The 18,912-nt window shown below is 51.4% G+C and overlaps 1 protein-coding gene across 1 annotated transcript; it reads left to right on the top strand.

Moving 5' to 3' along the window:
- Positions 1-1,155: 1,155 nt before the first annotated feature.
- On the top strand, positions 1,156-18,416 carry LOC104665472 (adenylate kinase isoenzyme 5). The gene is made up of 3 exons (XM_010367326.2): positions 1,156-1,362; positions 17,686-17,875; positions 18,235-18,416. The coding sequence occupies exons 1-3, from the start codon at positions 1,196-1,198 to the stop codon at positions 18,286-18,288; spliced, it is 411 nt and encodes a 136-aa protein (XP_010365628.2). The 5' UTR covers positions 1,156-1,195; the 3' UTR covers positions 18,289-18,416.
- The last annotated feature ends 496 nt before the right edge of the window (positions 18,417-18,912 follow it).

Here is an 18,912-nt window from a genome sequence, read left to right as displayed (position 1 = left end):
GGAAACTCTAGACAGTGGCTAGAGAAGGCCAGATGGAAGTTGTGGACAGAAGGAACTGGGGCAGGCAGGGATTTTCCAGGCAGAGGAAACAGCAAAGGAGAAATGAGTTTCAAATTCAAAGAACTGGGGCCGGGCGCGGTGGCTCAAGCCTGTAATCCCAGCACTTTGGGAGGCCGAGGCGGGCGGATCACGAGGTCAGGAGATCGAGACCATCCTGGCTAACACGGTGAAACCCCGTCTCTACTAAAAAAAAAAAAAATACAAAAAAACTAGCCGGGCGAGGTGGCGGGCGCCTGTAGTCCCAACTACTCGGGAGGCTGAGGCAGGAGAATGGCGTGAACCCGGGAGGCGGAGCTTGCAGTGAGCTGAGATCCCGCCACACTCCAGCCTGGGCGACAGAGCAAGACTCTGTCTCAAAAAAAAAAAAAAAAAAAATTCAAAGAACTGTAGCCCCCTGGGGCTGGGACAGAGGAAAGGGGAGTATGGGATGGGGCTGGGACAGAGGGAAGGGGAGTATGGGATGACGCTGGGAGCATGGGTAATTCCCTGCCTCTCTCTGAACCTCAGTTCCCTCCGCTGTAAAATGGGATGATAGAGTTCTCAGGATGCTTTAAGGAGATGCCATGTGCGAAGGGCCTGGCCTGCTCAAGTTCACATCATTTTTTTTTTCTTTTGTTTTTTTTTGAGACGGAGCCTTGCTCTGTTGCCCAGTCTGGAGTACAGTGGTGCAATCTCGGCTTACTGCAACCTTCAGCTCCTGGGTTCAAGCGATTTTGCTGCTTCAGCCTCACGAGCAGTTGGGATCACAGGCGTGCACCACCACACCAGCTAATTTTTTTGTATTTTTCGTAGAGACGGGGTTTCACCATGTTGGCCAGGCTGGTCTCAAACTCCTGACATCAAGGGATCCACCCACCTCGGCCTCCCAAAGTGCAGGGACTATAGGTGTGAGCCACCACACCTGGCCTCAAGTTCACATCTTCATCCAAGCGGCACAAATACACAACTTGCCTGGCTATACCCGTGAGAACAGAAACATACCCCCAAGATGCCACCCTACAGCAAAAGAGAGTATGCCAAGAGACTTTGTCCAGTGTCACCCAGGGACACCTGTGCCCCTACAGGCACTAACCCATCTCCCTCCCTCTTCCTGGGTGCCACAGACATCCTCAAGTCCCCTCTGATCATCTTCGTGATGGGCGGCCCAGGCTGTGGCAAAGGGACGCAGTGCAAGAATATGGCGACCAAGTATGGCTTCTGCCACGTAGGGCTGGGCCAGCTACTGCGACAGAGGCTCAAAGGAGCACGCAGCGGGGCTGGCAGATCTGTGACATCATGCTGCAGGAGCTCCTGGTGCCCGCAGTAGGAGCTCATGAGAGGGGGTAGGAAGGAAGGGGGTACGTTGGGACAGCCACCCACCAGCAGGGCTCACAGGACCCAGAAGGTTGCAACTTCCCACGTGGCTATTGCCTTGCTGCACTAAGCTTTCATTTCCTTATCTGTGAAGAGGGGAGATCCCATCAAAAGGCTGTAGGGGTCCGGCCCAGTGGCTCACTCCTGTAATCCCAACACTTTGGGAGGCCAAGGAGGGTGGGTCACCTGAGGTTGGGAGTTCAAAACCAGCCTGACCAACATGGAGAAACCCCGTCTCTACTAAAAACACAAAATTAACTGGGCATGGTGGCACACGCCTGTAATCCCAGCTACTTGGGAGGCTGACGCAGGAGAATAACTTGAACCCGGGAGGCGGAGGTTGTGGTGAGCCGAGATTGTGCTATTGCACTCCAGCCTGGGCAACAAGAGCAAAACCCCATCTCAAATCACTAGGGAACCTCTCGCTGTTTGGTGAAGTGGAGGGTACCCCATTCACGAATTGCAAATAAAGGTCAATTTGAGCTAAACAAAAAAATCACTCAAGGACAGGCACAGTGGCTCATGCCTGTATTCCCAACACTTTGGGAGGCCAAGGTCTGGGCATCACTTGAGCCCAGGAGTTTGAGACCACCCTGGGCAACATAGCAAACCCTATCTTTTTTTTTTTTTTTTTTTTTTTTTGAGTCGGAGTCTCACTCTGTCGCCCAGGCTGGAGTGCAGTGGCGTGATCTTGGCTCACTGCAAGCTCCGCCTCCCGGGTTCATGCCATTCTCCTGCCTCAGCCTCCCGAGTAGCTGGGACTACAGGCGCCCACCACCACGCCTGGCTAATTTTTTGTATTTTTAGTAGAGACAGGGTTTCACCGTGTTAGCCAGGATGGTCTCAATCTCCTGACCTCGTGATCCGCCCACCTCGGCCTCCCAAAGTGCTGGGATTACAGGCGTAAGCCACCATGCCCAGCCAAGCCCTGTCTCTTAAAAAAAATAAATTTATTTGTTTATTTTGAGATGGAGTTTCACTCTTGTCGCTCAGGCTGGAGTGCAATGGTGTGATCTCGGCTCACTGCAACCTCCACCTCCCTGGTTCAAGCGATTCTCCTGCCTCAGCCTCCCAAGTAGCTGGGATTACAGGTGCACACCACCACACCCTGCTAATATTGTATTTTTAGTAGAAACAGGGTTTCACCATGTTGCCCAGGCTGGTCTTGAACTCCTGACGTCAGGTGATTCACCCACCTCGGCCTCCTAAAGTGCTGGGATTACAGGCATGAGCCACTGTGCCTGGACTAAATTATCCATTATTTAATTTATTTATTGACACGAGTCTCACTCTGTTACCCAGACTGGACAGCAATGGCATGATTTCAGCTCACTGTAACCTCTGCCTCCCGGGTTCAAGTGATTCTCGTGCCTCAGCCTCTTGAGTAGCTGGGACTACATGCGTGCACCACCACGCCCAGCTAATTTTTGTATTTTTAGTAGAGATGGGATTTCCCCATATTGCCCAGGCTGCTCTCGAACTCCAAACGCCAAGTGATCCACCTGCCTTGGCCTCCCAAACTGTTAGGATTACAGGTGTGAGCCACCATACCTGGCCAAAAAAAATAATTTTTTTTTTTTTTTTAGACGGAGTCTCACTGTGCCACCCAGACTGGAGTGCAGTGGCCCAATCTCGGCTCACTGCAAGCTCCACCTCCTGGGTTCACGTCATTCTCCTGCCTCAGCCTCCCGAATAGCTGGGACTACAGGTGCCCGCGACCACGCCCGGCTAATTTTTTTGTATTTTTAGTAGAGACGGGGTTTCTTTTTTTTTTTTTTTTTTTTCAGACGGAGTCTAGCTCTGTCGCCCAGGCTGGAGTGCAGTGGCGCGATCTCGGCTCACTGCAAGGTCCGCCTCCCGGGTTTACGCCATTCTCCTGCCTCAGCCTCCTGAGTAGCTGGGACTACAGGCGCCCACCGTCTCGCCCGGCTAGTTTTTTGTATTTTTTTTTTTTTTTTTTTTTTTTTTTGAGACGGAGTCTCGCTCTGTCGCCCAGGCTGGAGTGCAGTGGCCGGATCTCAGCTCACTGCAAGCTCCGCCTCCCGGGTTTACGCCATTCTCCTGCCTCAGCCTCCCGAGTAGCTGGGACTACAGGCGCCCGCCACCTCGCCCGGCTAGTTTTTGTATTTTTAGTAGAGACGGGGTTTCACCGTGTTAGCCAGGATGGTCTCGATCTCTGACCTCGTGATACGCCCGTCTCGGCCTCCCAAAGTGCTGGGATTACAGGCTTGAGCCACCGAGCCCGGCCTCAGTTTTTGTATGTTTAGTAGGATGGGTTTTTCACCGTGTGTAGCCAGCTGGTCTCGATCCCTGACCTCGTGACCACCCTTCTCCGGCCTCCCCCGCCAAAGTGCTGGATTACAGGCTTGAGCCACGCACCAGCCGATTTTTTTTTTTTTTTTTTGAGACGGAGTCTCGCTCTTCGCCCCTAGAGTGCTGGCCGAATCTCAGCTACTCAAGCCCGCCTCCCGTTATCTCCTGCCTCAGCTCCCGCTAGCTGGACTAAGGCCCCGCACCTCCCCCGCTAGATTTTTCTGTTTTTTTACAGGCTTGAGCCACCGCACCCAGCCGATTTTTTTTTTTTTTTTTTTTGAGACGGAGTCTCGCTCTGTCGCCCAGGCTAGAGTGCAGTGGCCAGATCTCAGCTCACTGCAAGCGCCGCCTCCCAGGTTTACGCCATTCTCCTGCCTCAGCCTCCCGCGTAGCTGGGACTACAGGCGCCCGCCACCTCACCCAGCTAGTTTTCTGTATTTTTTAGTAGAGACAGGGTTTCAGCGTGTTAGCCAGGATGGTCTCGATCTCCTGACCTTGTGATCCGCCCGTCTCGGCCTCCCAAAGTGCTGGGATTACAGGCTTGAGCCACCGCGCCCGGCCAGAGACGGGGTTTCATTGTGTTAGCCAGGATGGTCTCGATCTCCTGACTTTGTGATCCGCCCACCTTGGCCTCCCAAAGTTCTGGGACCGCCCCCGGCCCAAAACAATACATTTAAAAAAGTTAGCTGGCACTGCAGGAAAAAGGCATATACTAAAAATGAACCAAAAAATAAATATTTAAAAAAGAAAAAATTCAGCTGGGCATGGTGGCATGAATCTATAGTCCCAACTACCTGGAGTCTGAAGTGAGAAGATTCCTTGAACCCAGGAAGTCGAGGCTGCAGTGAGCCATGACTGCACAACTGCTCTTCAGCCTGGGCGACAGAGCAAGACCCTGTCTCAAAAAAAAAAAAAAAAAAAAGAAAAAGAAAAAAAAAATTCCAGGCGTGGTGGCTCATACCTGTAATCTCAGCACTTTGGAGGCCAAGACAGGTGGATCACAAGGTCAGGAGTTCAAGACAAGCCTCGCCAACGTGGTGAAACCCCTTCTCTACTAAAAATACAGAAATTATCCGGGCGTGGTGGTGGGTGCATGTAATCCCAGCTACTCGGGAGGCTGAGGCAGGAGAATCGCTTGAACCCGGGAAGTGGAGGTTGTGGTGAGCCGAGATCGTGCTACTGCACTCCAGCCTGGGCGATAGAACCAGACTCAGTCAAAAAAAAAAAAAAAAAAAAAAAAAAGGGCCAGGTGCAGTGGCTCATGCCTGTAATCCCAACAGTTTGGGAGGCCAAGGCGGGTGAATCACTTGAGGTCAGGAGTTCAAGACCAGCCTGGCCAACATGGTGAAACCCCATTTCTACTAAAATTACAACAACAACAACAAAATCAGCCGGGCATGGTGGCATGTGCCTGTAATCCCCAGCTACTCGGGAGGCTGAAGCAGGAGAATCGCTTGGACCGGGGAGGTAGAGGTTGCAGTGGGCCGAGCTCATACCATTGCACTGCGGTCTGGGCAACAAAGTGAGACTCTGTCTCAAGAAAAAAAAAAAAAGGCTAGGTGTGATGGCTCACACCTGTAATCCCAGCACTTTGGGAGGCCAGATCACCTGAGGCCAGGAATTCGAGACCACCCTGGCCAACATATAGTGAAACCCCATCTCTACTAAAAAATACAAAAATTAGCTGGGCATGGTGGTGTATACCTGCAATCCTAGCTACCTGGGGAGCTGAGGCAAGAGAATGGCCTGAACCCAGAAGGCAGAGGTTGCAGTGAGCTGAGATTGCACCACTGCACTCCAGCCTGGGCGACAGAGTGAGACTCCATCTCTTTAAAAAACAAAAACAGGCCGGGGCGCGGTGGCTCAAGCCTGTAATCCCAGCACTCTGGGAGGCCGAGATGGGCGGATCACGAGGTCAGGAGATCGAGACCATCCTGGCTAACACGGTGAAACCCCAGTCTCTACTAAAAAATACAAAAAACTAGCCGGGCGAGGTGGCGGGCGTCTGTAGTCCCAGCTACTCGGGAGGCTGAGGCAGGAGAATGGCGTGAGCCCGGGAGGCGGAGCTTGCACTGAGCTGAGATCCGGCCACTGTACTCCAGCCTGGGCGACAGAGCGAGACTCCGTCTCAAAAAAAAAGACAGAGTCTCTCTCTGTTGCCCAGGCTGGAGTGCAATGGCATGATCTCGGTTCACTGCAACCTCTGCCTCCTGGGGCCAGTGATTACACTCCTGCCTTAACCCACCGAGTAGTTGGGATTACAGGCGCCTGCCACCATACCCGGCTAATTTTTTTTTTTTTTTTTTGGTATTTTTAGTAGAAATGGGGGTTTCTCCCTGTTGGCCAGGCTGGTCTCGAACTCCTAACCTCGGGTGATCCACCCACCTTGGTCGGCCTCCCAGAGTGCTGGGATTATAGGCATGAGTCACCACGCCTGGCCAAGTATCTTTTTTTTTTTATTATTATTGTTTGTAGACATAGGTTTCCTCTATGTTGCTCAGGCTGGTGTCTAACTCCTGGCCTCAAGCAACGCCCCCACTTCAACCTCCCAGTGTGCCTGGAGTACAGGCATGAGACCCTGCACCTTCCTGGGAAACGGAGTGTTCTATTATCAAGGGAAAGTCAGGGTGTTGGAAGTTTCTGGAACTCTGATAAGGAGTTAAGGAGCTCTCTGAGGGCAGGGAGGAAGTCATTGCAGTATCTTCCTGCCCAGCTCCTGGCATATGGTGGGTGAACCATTTGCCCACTGAGTAGCGTGTGGGTTTAGCTCCTCCCTAGGCCATACAGAGGGATTCATGTTGTTCATTCATCTGTTTATACAACCACCTGTCCCCGAAGTGTTCTCAGAGCAAGCGCTGCCCTCGGAGCTGGGGTTACAGAGTTTACAGGATGCCGACATCAGAGTGGGAAAGAGAGGCACGGAGTCATGCCAAACAAAAACATTTCTGGGCTGGGTGCGGTGGCTCACGCCTGTAATTCCAGCACTTTGGGAGGCCAAGGTGGGCGGATCACCTGAGGTCGGGAGTTTGAGACCAGCCTGACCAACATGGTGAAACCCCCTCTCTCCTAAAAATACAAAAAAAAAAAAAAAGACATTTAGTCAGGCATGGTGGTGCGTGCCTGTAATCCCGGCTACTCGGAAGGCTGAGGTACGAGGATCGCTTGAACCCGGGAGGCGGAGGTTGCAGTGAGCTGAGATCGCGCCACTGCATTCCAGCTTGGGTGACACATCAAGACTCTGTCTCAAAACAAACAACAACAACAAAAACCCACAAAGGCATTTATGATAGCAGTTAAGTGCGGCGAAGAATAGAAAACAGAATGACATTTGGAGGAACGAGAGTGTGCTCTTTCGGGCGGGGTGGGCTGGATGGTGGCCTCCCTGACGTGGATACACTGGGGCCCTGAGTGGAGGTTGAGGAACTGGTGCTGGGAAGGTTGGAGTAAATTTTTTCAGGTGATTTTCACACTTCAGCGTGGCTTTTGTGCAAGCAGCTGTCTGAACACATGAACAGTGATGATACTGTGGACCGAACAAGGAGGAATCTTTTTGTCTTTTTTTTTTTTTTTTTTTTTTTTTTTCCTTTTTGTGGAGAACGGGGTCTCGCTGTATTACCCAGGCAGGTCTCGAACTCCTGGGCTCAAGCTATCCTCCCGCCTCTGCCTCCCTGAGAGCTGGGATTACAGGCGTGAGCCACCGCGCCCGGCGGAGGAATCTGATTCCATTTGGAAACAGTTCAGCAGGAAAAGAGAGGCCGGGTGCAGTGGCTCATGCTTGGAATCCCAGGACTTTGGGAGGCCAAGGAGCACAGATCGCTTGAGCCCAGGAGTTCAAGTCCAGCCTGGGCAACATAACAAGACTTCTGTCTCTACAAAAAAATTAAAAACTTAGCCAGGCGTGGTGGTGCATGCCTGGAGTCCCAGCTATTCAGGAGGCTGAGGTGGGAGAATTACTTGAGCCCAGAAGGTGAAGGTCACAGTGAGATATAATTACACCATCGCCCTCCAGCCTGAGTGACAGAGTGAGACGCTGTCTCCAAACAAACAAACAAAAAACAGGAAGGAGAAGAGAAACTGTCCGTCCGGCTACAGACCTTAAAGCTTCTCTGAGGATTGCTGGATTCCAGTTAAAATACCTTTCGATTCGAGACCAGCCTGACCAACATGGAGAAATCCCATCGCTACTAAAAATACAAAATTAGGCCGGGCGCGGTGGCTCAAGCCTGTAATCCCAGCACTTTGGGAGGCCGAGACGGGCGGATCACGAGGTCAGGAGATCGAGACCATCCTGGCTAACACGGTGAAACCCCATCTCTACTAAAAAATACAAAAAACTAGCCGGGCGAGGTGGCGGCGCCTGTAGTCCCAGCTACTCGGGAGGCTGAGGCAGGAGAATGGCGGGAACCCGGGAGGCGGAGCTTGCAGTGAGCTGAGATCCGGCCACTGCACACCAGTCCGGGCGACAGAGCGAGACTCCGCCTCAAAAAAAAAAAAAAGAAAAATACAAAATTAGCCGAGTGTGGTGGCGCATGCCTGTCATCCCAGCTACTCGGGAGGCTGAGGCAGGAGAATGGCTTGAACCCGGGAGGCAGAGGTTGCAGTGAGCTGAGATTGTGCCACTGCACTCCAACCTGGGCAACAAGAGTGAAACTCAGTATCAAAAAAAAAAAAAAAAAAAAAAAAACCTTTTGAAGAAGCACTTTGATGGAATCAAAGGTCACGGGGGCCAGGGCAGCTGTCCCCACGTGCAGGTGGGGGCCCTGCCCTTTGTTCACACCTACATGCAAGGAATTCCTTGTGATGGGGTTAAAGGGCAAATCTCAGGTCCCCGCCTCAAGACTGGGAGCTCTCCGAGGGCAAAGGCCGGGCTCATTCATTTCTATGCCTGCCCCAGCCTCAGGCCAGGGCCCGGAAGAAAGCAGGTCCCCAGCTCCACCAGTGTCTTCTAAATCTCAGAACAGAGGCTACAGACCGTGGCGTGGGCCCCTTTGGGTCCACCAAAGTGTTCGGTTTGGACTTTACAGAATTTTGCATTTTCCTTTTTGGATTCACGGCCAACATTCGACAACAGGGAGCTTCCACATCAAAACTCCCAGCTTCTCTTGAAAACCGACTGACTTGGCAACGGAGGGCCTGCACGTCCCCATGGCAACAGCTGCGTGAACGCTTCCTGAGCTTTTATTGAGCCCAGCTCTGTTCTCAACACTCTGCACGGATGAACTCATCTTCTGGAACGTTCCAGGCATTAGCATCCCGATGTTTTGCAGAGCGATCAGGGAGCTGCAACAGGGTCACACAACGTAGGTGGGGGAAGCAAGGCGGAAGCCCAGGCAGCCCCACTCCTTGGGCCCATATTTTTTAACTTTTTATTTTATTATAGAGATGGGGGCCAGGCCCGGTGGCTCACACCTGTAATCCCAGCACTTTGGGAGGCTGAAGTGGGTGGATCACCTGAGGTCAGGAGTTTTGAGACCACCCTTGTGTGATGGCCAACATGGTGAAACCCCGTCTCTACTAAAAATATAAAAATTGGCCGGGCGTGGTGGCTCATGCCTGTAATCCCAGCACTTTGGGAGGCCAAGGCAGGTGGATCACCTGAGGTCAGGAGTTCGAGACCAGCCTGGCCAACATGATGAAACCCCATCTCTACTAAAATACAACAATTAGCCAGGCATGGTGGTGAATGCCTGTAATCCCAGCTACTCGGGAGGCTAAGGCAGGAGAATAGCTTGAACCCAGGAGGCACATGTTGCAGTGGGCTGAGATCGCGCCACTGTGCTCCAGGCTGGGCAACAGAGCGAGATTCCCTCTCAAAAAAAAAAAAAAAAAAAAAAAAAAAAAAAAAAAAAATCAGCTGGGCCTGGTGACGTGAGCCTGTAATTCCAGCTACTCAGGAGGCTGAAGCAGGAGAATCTCTTGAACCTGGGAGGCAGAGCTTGCAGTGAGCAGAGATCACACCACTGCACTTCAGCCTGGGTGACAGAGCAAGACTCCATCTCAAAAAAAAGGGGGGTCTTGCTGTGTTGCCCAGGCTGGTCCTGAACTCCAGGCCTCAAGCTCCCACCTTGGCCTCCCAAAGTGCTGGGATTACAGGCATGAGCCACCACGCCCAGCCACCAAGGCCCCAGTTTTATTTCCTCTACTGTGCAACTGACTTTGCCACAGTCACTGCTATAGGCATTTGGGTCTGCAGTGGCCTTGCCTTAGAGTCTGTCCATTAGTTCCTAGTAGCACAGCATCCCTGGAGCCTGAAACACAGACCATGCCTAGCCCCATCTGGGACCCCAGCTGGCTCATGCATCTTTGTTTGGTGCATTTTGGTGCAGCAGGTCTGGCTTGATGATGGATCCCCAGAACGGAGATCTCCGTGCACAAGAACACGATGTGCAGGAAGGGTGTGTTGATTTCCCTTACGATTCCCACTGTCCTGTATACTCCAGACACCATGGGGGGCCGTCCTGGATCAACCCACTGAAATCCACGGGAAGCCAAGGCTGCACACAGCCTCAGCATTCCAGGGAGACTCTCGCCCCTATTTTATAGATGCGGAAGCCAAGCCCCAAGGAGGAAGGGTTGCCTCCTCTTAATTAAAAGTTATAGGGCCAGGTGAGGTGGCTCATGCCTGTAATCCCAGCATTTTGGGAGGCTGAGGCAGGTGGATCGCTTGAACCCAGGAGTTCCAGACCAGCCTGGGCAACATGGCAAAACCCCATCTGTACAAAAAAATATATATATATATACAAAAAAATTAGCCAGGTGTGATGGCGAGCACCTGTGGTCCCAGCTACTAGGGAAGCTGAGGTGGGAGAATTGCTTGAGCCCAGGAGCGTTCAGTGAGCTGAGATTGTACCACAGCACTCCAGCCAGCGTGGCAGGAGTGAAACCCTATTTCAGAATAAATAAACAAATAAATAAAATATGTGTTTTTGTTTGTTTTTCTTTTTTTTTTTCTTGAGAGAAGTCTGGCTCTTGTCCCCCAGGTTTGAGTGCAATGGCTTCATCTTGGCTCACTGCAACCTCCACCTCCCAGGTTCAAATGATTCTCCTGCCTCTGCCTCCCAAGTAGCTGGGATTAAGGTGCCTGCCACCACACCTGGCTAATTTTTATATTTTTTATAGAGATGAGGTTTCACCATGTTGGGCAGGCTGTTCTTGAACTCCTGACCTCAAGCGATCCCCCCGTCTCGGCCTCTCAAAGTGCTGATTATAGGCGTGAGCCACCTCGCCCAGCCATGATGTCTTAATTGATGGAACTGATGGTCATATAACATCAAAACCAGCCAATTGACATTGATATATATTTGTTTATACAGTTACCTGCATGTGGAGATACCATTGTCTATAAAAAAAAAAGAAAAAAAAAAAGTTTGCCAGGCATGGTGGCTCACACCTATAATCCCAGCATGGAGGATCTCTTAAGCCCAGGAATTAAAGACCAGCCTTGGCAACATAGCAAGACGCCATCTCTACAAAAATAAAAATTAAAAAACTAGCTAGGTGTGGTGGCCCACACCTGTAGTTCTAGATACTTGGGAGGCTTAGGTGAGATGATGGCTTGAGCCCAGGAGGTTGGGGCTGCAGTGAGCTGTGATTGAGCCACTGCACTTCAGCGGAAGTGACAGAGTGAGACCCTGTCTCACAAAACAAAACAAAACACGGATCACTTGAGGTCAGGAGTTCAAGAGCAGCTTGGCTAACATGGTGAAACCACATCTCTATGAAAAATACAAAAATTACCCGGGCGTGATGGCACTCCAGCCCGGGTGACAGGGCGAGACTCCGTCTCAAAAAAAAAAAAAAAAAAAAAATAACAACAGCAACAAAAAATATATATATATACAAAAAACAAGAAAGAAAAGACCTGTCACCTCGGCTGGAGTGCAGTAGCGGAATCATGACTCACTGCAGGCTTGAACACTGCAGACAGAAGGAGCTCAAGCGATCCTTCTGTCTCAGCCTCCTGGGTAGCTGGGACCATAGGCCACCTCTGTTTTTCTTTCTGATGCTAGAGTGCTCACATCTTGGGCTACTAGGAGCAATTTCCTGTTGATGCTGGTGTCCTTTTGGGTTGAATGCTGCCTTTTTTTTTTTTTTTCTTCAAGACAGAGTTTCGCTCTCCGCTCACTGCAAGCTCTGCCTCCCGGCTTCACGCCATTCTCCTGGCTCAGCCTCCCGAGTAGCTGGGACTACAGGCGCCCACCACTGCGCCCGGCCAATTTTTTGTACTTTTTTTGGTAGAGACGGGGTTTCACTGTGGTCTCGATCTCCTGACCTCATGATCCGCCTGCCTCGGCCTCCCAAAGTGCTGGGATTACTGGCGTGAGCCACCGCGCCCAGCTCAATTTTTTGTATTTTTAGTAGAGACAGGGTTTCACTGTATTAGCCAGGATGGTCTCGATCTCCTGACTCATGATCCACTCGCTTTGGCCTCCCAAAGTGTTGGGATTATAGGTGTGAGCCACCGTGCCCGGCTGTGGTTGAATGCTTCTTGTTTTCTGGTACAAGACTTTAAACTCCCACTTTTTTTTTTTTTTTTTTTTTTTTTTTTTTTTTTTTTTGACAGAGTTTCGTTCTTGTCACTCAGGCTGGAGTGCAATGGCATAATCTCAGCTCACTGCAACTTCTGCCTCCCAGGTTCAAGCAATTCTCCTGCCTCAGCCTCCCGAGTAGCTGAGATTATAGGCTGGCCGCCACCACACTTGGCTAAATTTTGTATTTTTAGTAGAGATGGGGTTTCACCATGCTGGCCAGGCTGATCTAGAACTCCTGACGTCAGGTGATCCACCCACCTCGGCCTCCCAAAGTGCTGGGATTACAGGCATGAGCCACCATGCTTGACCTCGTTTTCCCTTAATATGTAGGCCCTCTGTATCTATGGGGGATTGGTTCCAGGACCTGTCTCAGATACCAAAATCCATGGATGCTGAAGTTTTTTTGTTTGTTTGTGTGTTTTTGAGACGGAGTTTTGCTCTGTCACCAGGCTGGAGTGCAGTGGTGCAATCTCGGCTCACTACAACCTTCGCCTCCCTGGTTCAAGCAGTTCTCCTGCCTCAGCCTCCTGAGCAGCTGGGATTACAGGTATGCACCACCACGCCTGGCTAATTTTTTGCATTTTTAGTAGAGACGGGGTTTCACCACGTTGGCCAGGCTGGTCTCAAACTCCTGATCTCATAATCTGTCCACGTCAGCCTCCCAAAGTGCTGGGATTACAGACATGAACCACCACACCTGGCTGCTCACGTTTCTGATATAAAATAACATAGTAGTGGCCAGGTGTGGTAATCACACCTGTAATCCCAGCACTTTGGGAGGCCAAGGTGGGAGCCCAGGAGTTTGAGGCCAGCCTGGACAACACAGTGAGATCCCATCTCTAAAAAAATTACATATTCAGACAGGGCACGGTGGCTCATGCCTATAATCCCAGCACATTGGGAGGCTGAGGCGGGCGGATCATGAGGTCAGGAGATCGAGACCACCCTGGCTAACACGGTGAAACCCCATCTCTACTAAAAATACAAAAAATTAGCCGAGCGTGGTGGTGGGCACCTGTAGACCCAGCTACTCAGGAGGCTGAGGCAGGAGAATGGTGTGAACCCGGGAGGCAGAGACTGCAGTGAGCTGAGATCGCGCCACTGCACTCCAGCCTGGGTGACAGAGTGAGACTCCGTCTCAAAAAAAAAAAAAAAAAAATTACATATTCGAAGAGTTAAATAATAAAATACCGTGGTATTTGCCTAGAACCTATTATCACCCTCCCATATATTGTAAGTCATCTGTAGATTACTTGTAATACCTAAAACAATGTAAACGTTATGTAAATAGTTGTTATAGTGTATTGCTTAGGGAATAATGACAAGGAAAAAATTCTGAGCTGGGTGAGGTGGCCCACGCCTGTGGTCCCAGCTACTTAGAAGAGTGAGTTGAGATCACTTGAGCCCAGGGGTTCGAGGCTGCAGTGAGCTATGATTGCGCCACTGTACTCCAGCAAGACCCTGTCTCAAATTAAAAAAAGAATTTTAATTTGGACATTATGAGGTATGGGGAAAAAACCAGACCCTGTCTAAAAAAAAAAAAAAAAAAAAGAAAGAAAGTCTATACATGTTCAATACAGAGACAACTTGTTTTCCAAATATTTTCTTTTTTTTTTTTTCTTTTCTGAGACAGTTTCCCTTTTGTTGCCCAGGCTGGAGTGCAATGGGGCCATCTCGACTCACTACAACCTCTGCCTCCCGGGTTCAAGTGATTCTCCTGCCTCAGCCTCCTGAGTAGCTGGGATTACAGGTGCCCGCCATCACGCCCGGCTAATTTTTCGTATTTTTAGTAGAGACTGGGTTTCACCATGTCGGTCAGGCTGGTCTCAAACTCCTGACCTCAAATGATCGCCTGCCTCAGCCTCCCAAAGTGCTGGGATTACAGGCCTGAGCCACCGTGCCAGCCCTTTTGTTGTTGCTGTTGTTGAACTTTGCCATATATCCAGAAGATCTCACATTAATAAGTGTAAAGAGATCTTCCTTGTTCCTTTTTTTACAGCTGTGTAGTATTCCATTGTTTGGCCATGCCATTGTATATTCAGCCAGTCTCCTATGGGCCATAAATTACTTTCTTTCTTTCTTTTTTTTTTTTTTTAGGACAGAGTGTTGCTCTATCGCCGGGGCTGGAGTGCAGTGGCCAGATCTCAGCTCACTGCAAGCTCCGCCTCCCGGGTTCCCGCCATTCTCCTGCCTCAGCCTCCCGAGTAGCTGGGACTACAGGCGTCCGCCACCTCGCCCGGCTAGATTTTTGTATTTTTTAGTAGAGACGGGGTTTCACTGTGTTAGCCAGGATGGTCTTGATCTCCTGACCTCGTGATCCGCCCGTCTCGGCCTCCCAAAGTGCTGGGATTACAGGCTTGAGCCACCGCGCCCGGCCTATAAATTATTTTCAGTCCTTTGCCAGTACAGACAATGCCACATTAAATAATAACCTTTGCATGTCATTTCACCTTTTTGCTAGTATCCTTGAAATAGATTAAGGGTGCAATAGCTGGATTAAAGAGAAATGCATAATTTTGCTAGCCATCACCAAATTCCTCTTCATTTTATATTTACAGAAAGACCTACAGAACATGCTGCCGAGGTTTTGGATTTTTGTCAACCTGTGTAGGTGAGAAGTGGTATTTCGGTGTGGTTGTAATGAGCATTTCTCTGGCTACAATTGAGTGTTAAATATCTTTTGCAAAGTTTAAGGGCCACACTGGGCACAGGGGCACATACCTGTAGTGCTAGTTATTCAGAAGGCTGAGGTGGGAGATCGCTTGAGCCCAGGAGTTCAGGGCTGCAGTGAGCTATGATCTTGCCACTGTATTCCAGCCCAGGCAAGAGTGAGACTCTGTCTCTAAAAATACAGAAAGCTTGAAAAGTGTTTTGTTGTCTTCTTCAGTGAACTCTTTATATCTCTATATGTTTGGGTTTTTTTCTAACAGGTTGTTGATTTTTTCCTTCTTCTTTTTTTGTTTGTTTGTTTTGTTTTTGTTTTTGTTTTTGTTTTGAGACGGAGTCTCGCTCTGTCGCCCAGGCTGGAGTGCAGTGGCCGGATCTCAGCTCACTGCAAGCTCCGCCTCCCGGGTTTACGCCATTCTCCTGCCTCAGCCTCCCGAGTAGATGGGACTACAGGCGCCCGCCACCTCGCCCGGCTAGTTTTTTGTATTTTTAGTAGAGACGGGGTTTCACCGTGTTAGCCAGGATGGTCTCGATCTCCTGACCTCGTGATCTGCCCGTCTCGGCCTCCCATAGTGCTGGGATTACAGGCTTGAGCCACCGCGCCCGGTCGTTTTTGTTTGTTTTTTGAGGCAGAGTCTTGCTTTGTTGCCCAGGCTGGAGTGCAGTGGTATGTAATCTCTGCTCACTGCAACCTCCGCCTCCCGGGTTCAAGCGATTTTCCTGCTTCGGCCTCTCCCGAGTTGCTGAGACTACAGGTGCGCACCACTACGCCCGGCTAATTTTCCTGTTTTTAGTAGAGATGGGTTTCACCGTGTTGGCCAGGTTGGGCTGGAACTCCTCACCTCAAGTGATCCACCTGCCTTGGCCTCCCAAAGTGCTGGCATTACAGGCTGAGCCACCATGCTTGGCCACTGCATCACATTTGGATCACATTACAATTATAAACTAGTTTGGGAAGACTCAGCTCCTTTATAATGTTGAGTCTTTCTATCCAAGAATATATACCTGATCCTTTTGTGCAAGTATCCTTTTGAGTCACTTAAGAATATTTTACTTTTTAGGCCAGGTGCGGTGGCTCACGCCCATAATCCCAGCAATCTGGGAGGCCAAGACAGGAGAATCACCAGAGGTTAGGAGTTCGAGACTAGCCTGACCAACATGGCGAAACCGCGTCTCTACTAAAAGTACAAAAATTAGCTGGGTGTGGTGGTGTGCACCTGTAATCCCAGCTACTTGGGAGGCTAAGGCAGGAGAATGGCTGGAACCTGGGAGGAGGTGGTTGCTGTGAGTGGAGATCTTGCCATTGCACTCCAGCCTGTGCAAGAGTGGGTCTCTGTCTCAATAAATACATATATACATACATATATACATACATATAGACCAGGGCGGCCTGATTATTTCTTATTTATTTTTATTTTTTTTTGAGACAGAGTCTTGCTCTGTCGCCCAGGCTGGAGGGCAGTGGCGCGATCTGAGCTCACTGCAAGCTCCGCCTCCTGGGTTCACGCCATTCTCCTGCCTCAGCCTACCGAGTAGCTGGGACTACAGGCGCCCGCCACCTCGCCCGGCTAGTTTTTTGTATTTTTTAGTAGAGACAGGTTTTCACCCTGTTAGCCAGGATGGTCTCGATCTTCTGACCTCGTGATCCGCCCATCTCGGCCTCCCAAAGTGCTGGGATTACAAGCTTGAGCCACCGCGCCAGCCTGATTATTTCTTTTTTTTTTTTTTTTTTTTTTTTTTTTTTTTTTTTTGAGACGGAGTCTTGCTCTGCCGCCCAGGCTGGAGTGCAGTGGCCGGCTCTCAGCTCACTGCAAGCTCCGCCTCCCGGGTTCACGCCATTCTCCTGTCTCAGCCTCCCGAGTAGCTGGGACTACAGGCGCCCGCCTCGTCGCCCGGCTAGTTTTTTGTATTTTTTAGTAGAGACGGGGTTTCACCGTATTAGCCAGGATGGTCTCGATCTCCTGACCTCGTGATCCACCCGTCTCGGCCTCCCAAAGTGCTGGGATTACAGGCTTGAGCCACCGCGCCCGGCCTTCTTTTTTTTTTTTTTTGAGGCGGAGTCTCGCTCTGTCGCCCGGACTGGAGTGCAGTGGCCAGATCTCGGCTCACTGCAAGCTCCGCCTCCCGGGTTTTCGCCATTCTCCTGCCTCAGCCTCCCGAGTAGCTGGGACTACAGGCGCCCGCCACCTCGCCCGGCTAGTTTTCGTATTTTTTTTTTTTTTTTGAGACGGAGTCTCGCTCTGTCGCCCAGGCTGGAGTGCAGTGGCCGGATCTCAGCTCACTGCAAGCTCCGCCTCCCGGGTTTACGCCATTCTCCTGCCTCAGCCTCCCCAGTAGCTGGGACTACAGGCGCCCGCCACCTCACCCGGCTAGTTTTTTGTATTTTTTTTAGTAGAGACGGGGTTTCACAGGGTTAGCCAGGATGGTCTCGATCTGCTGACCTCGTGATCCGCCCGTCTCGGCCTCCCAAAGTGCTGGGATTACAGGCTTGAGCCACCGCGCCTGGCCTAATTTTTGTATTTTTAGTAGAGACGGAGTTTCACCGTGTTAGCCAGAATGGTCTCAATCTCCTGACCTCGTGATCCGCCCGTCTCGGCCTCCCAAAGTGCTGGGATTACAGGCTTGAGCCACCGCGCCCGGCCGCCTGATTATTTCTTATACCTGCCCATGTAATCCTAGATACCTGGTTTCTAGGGAAACCGGGGTTCTGGGACCACCGTGCCTGTCCCTCCTCATCCAGCCCCATTGTTCGGGTTCCTAGGTGGACTGGTCCCCAGTGTCATCAGTTTGACTGCTCCACGGAGACGATGGTCCGACGAGTGCTACACTGGGGCCAAGTGGAGCACTGGGCAGACGACTCGGAGCTGGCCATCTGCCAGCGCCTGGACACGCACTACACCTTGTGTGAGCCAGTCTTGACCTTCTACCAGCAGAAGACCCTGCTCCAAAACGTCGGTGTTCCCTGCTTCTGGCTCACTACACCCCAGCCCCTAGAGAACAAGTCCTGCTTCAACAGCCCAGGGTCAGCCGGGCCTGGTCCTCGCTTTCCTACCAGGTAACCTGGGGGATTCCCATTCCCCCAGGAAATGCTCTGGGAACCCAGCCTCAGCTTATGTGGGCAGGCGATGGGACGCTGGTGGGGCCTCCCTGCACGTCCTCACACAGCAGTCAGCAACACAAGCTTTCCTGACCCTGTCCCCACTCTCTCTTCATGTGCATGCCTCTGGGATTTTCCCAGGATCTGAGCGGGAGAGGGTGATGTCCCTGCTGTGGGGCCCAGACCTGACCCTTGCGGCTCCTTCTTCTCTAGATCCTGGCAGAGGAAGCACCAGAGACCATCTTTGCCAAGCACTGCTGTCATTGAGAGTCTGCAGTGAGATGGAGGGGCTGGGGGTGGGCCTTGCCCCTCACCAGAACCCGTGCAGGACGTGGGAGGGTGCGTGCCTAGATGAGGCCTCCAGAAATGAGGGGTGATGCCCCTGTGATTCCAGAGCAACAGCTTCCCCTTCCCTGGGTCTGTTTCCCCATCAGGCAGGTTGGCCAGGGGCCACCAAGGAACACGCCCCACCAGGCCAGGTGCCTGGCACACCTGCATGGGTTGGGGGGCTGTAAACAGTCCCCCCTAGAGACCACATCTGTGACTGGCTTCTGCTGGAGCTCTCACCGGGCCTGTGAGCCCAGGACATTTGAGATGAAGCCAGTTTTAAATGCTGGCATTCAGCAACAACCTCAGAGACCCTGCAGCTGCATGGGGAGTTACAAGATGCCCGCCCAGGTCCAAACAGCTCAGGTGGCCCCTCAGTGCCCTCTCCCACCTCACATCCAGTGCCATCACCCACTGAGCACTGGCGCGGGCCTGGCTCCTACCTCAGGGCTCTGAACGTTAACAGGCCAGAGGACTTCCTGTAGCAACAGCCCATCCATGGGAACACTGGTCCCTGAGGCCCTCCTGAGCGCCTTGCTCCCCAAGGTGCTGGAGGGAAACTGG

This window comes from Rhinopithecus roxellana, chromosome 8 (assembly GCF_007565055.1).
Source record: "Rhinopithecus roxellana isolate Shanxi Qingling chromosome 8, ASM756505v1, whole genome shotgun sequence".
Taxonomy (NCBI): Eukaryota; Metazoa; Chordata; class Mammalia; order Primates; family Cercopithecidae; genus Rhinopithecus; species Rhinopithecus roxellana.
Note: the sequence above shows the minus strand (reverse complement) of the source record. Positions and strands in the feature narration are given on the sequence as shown.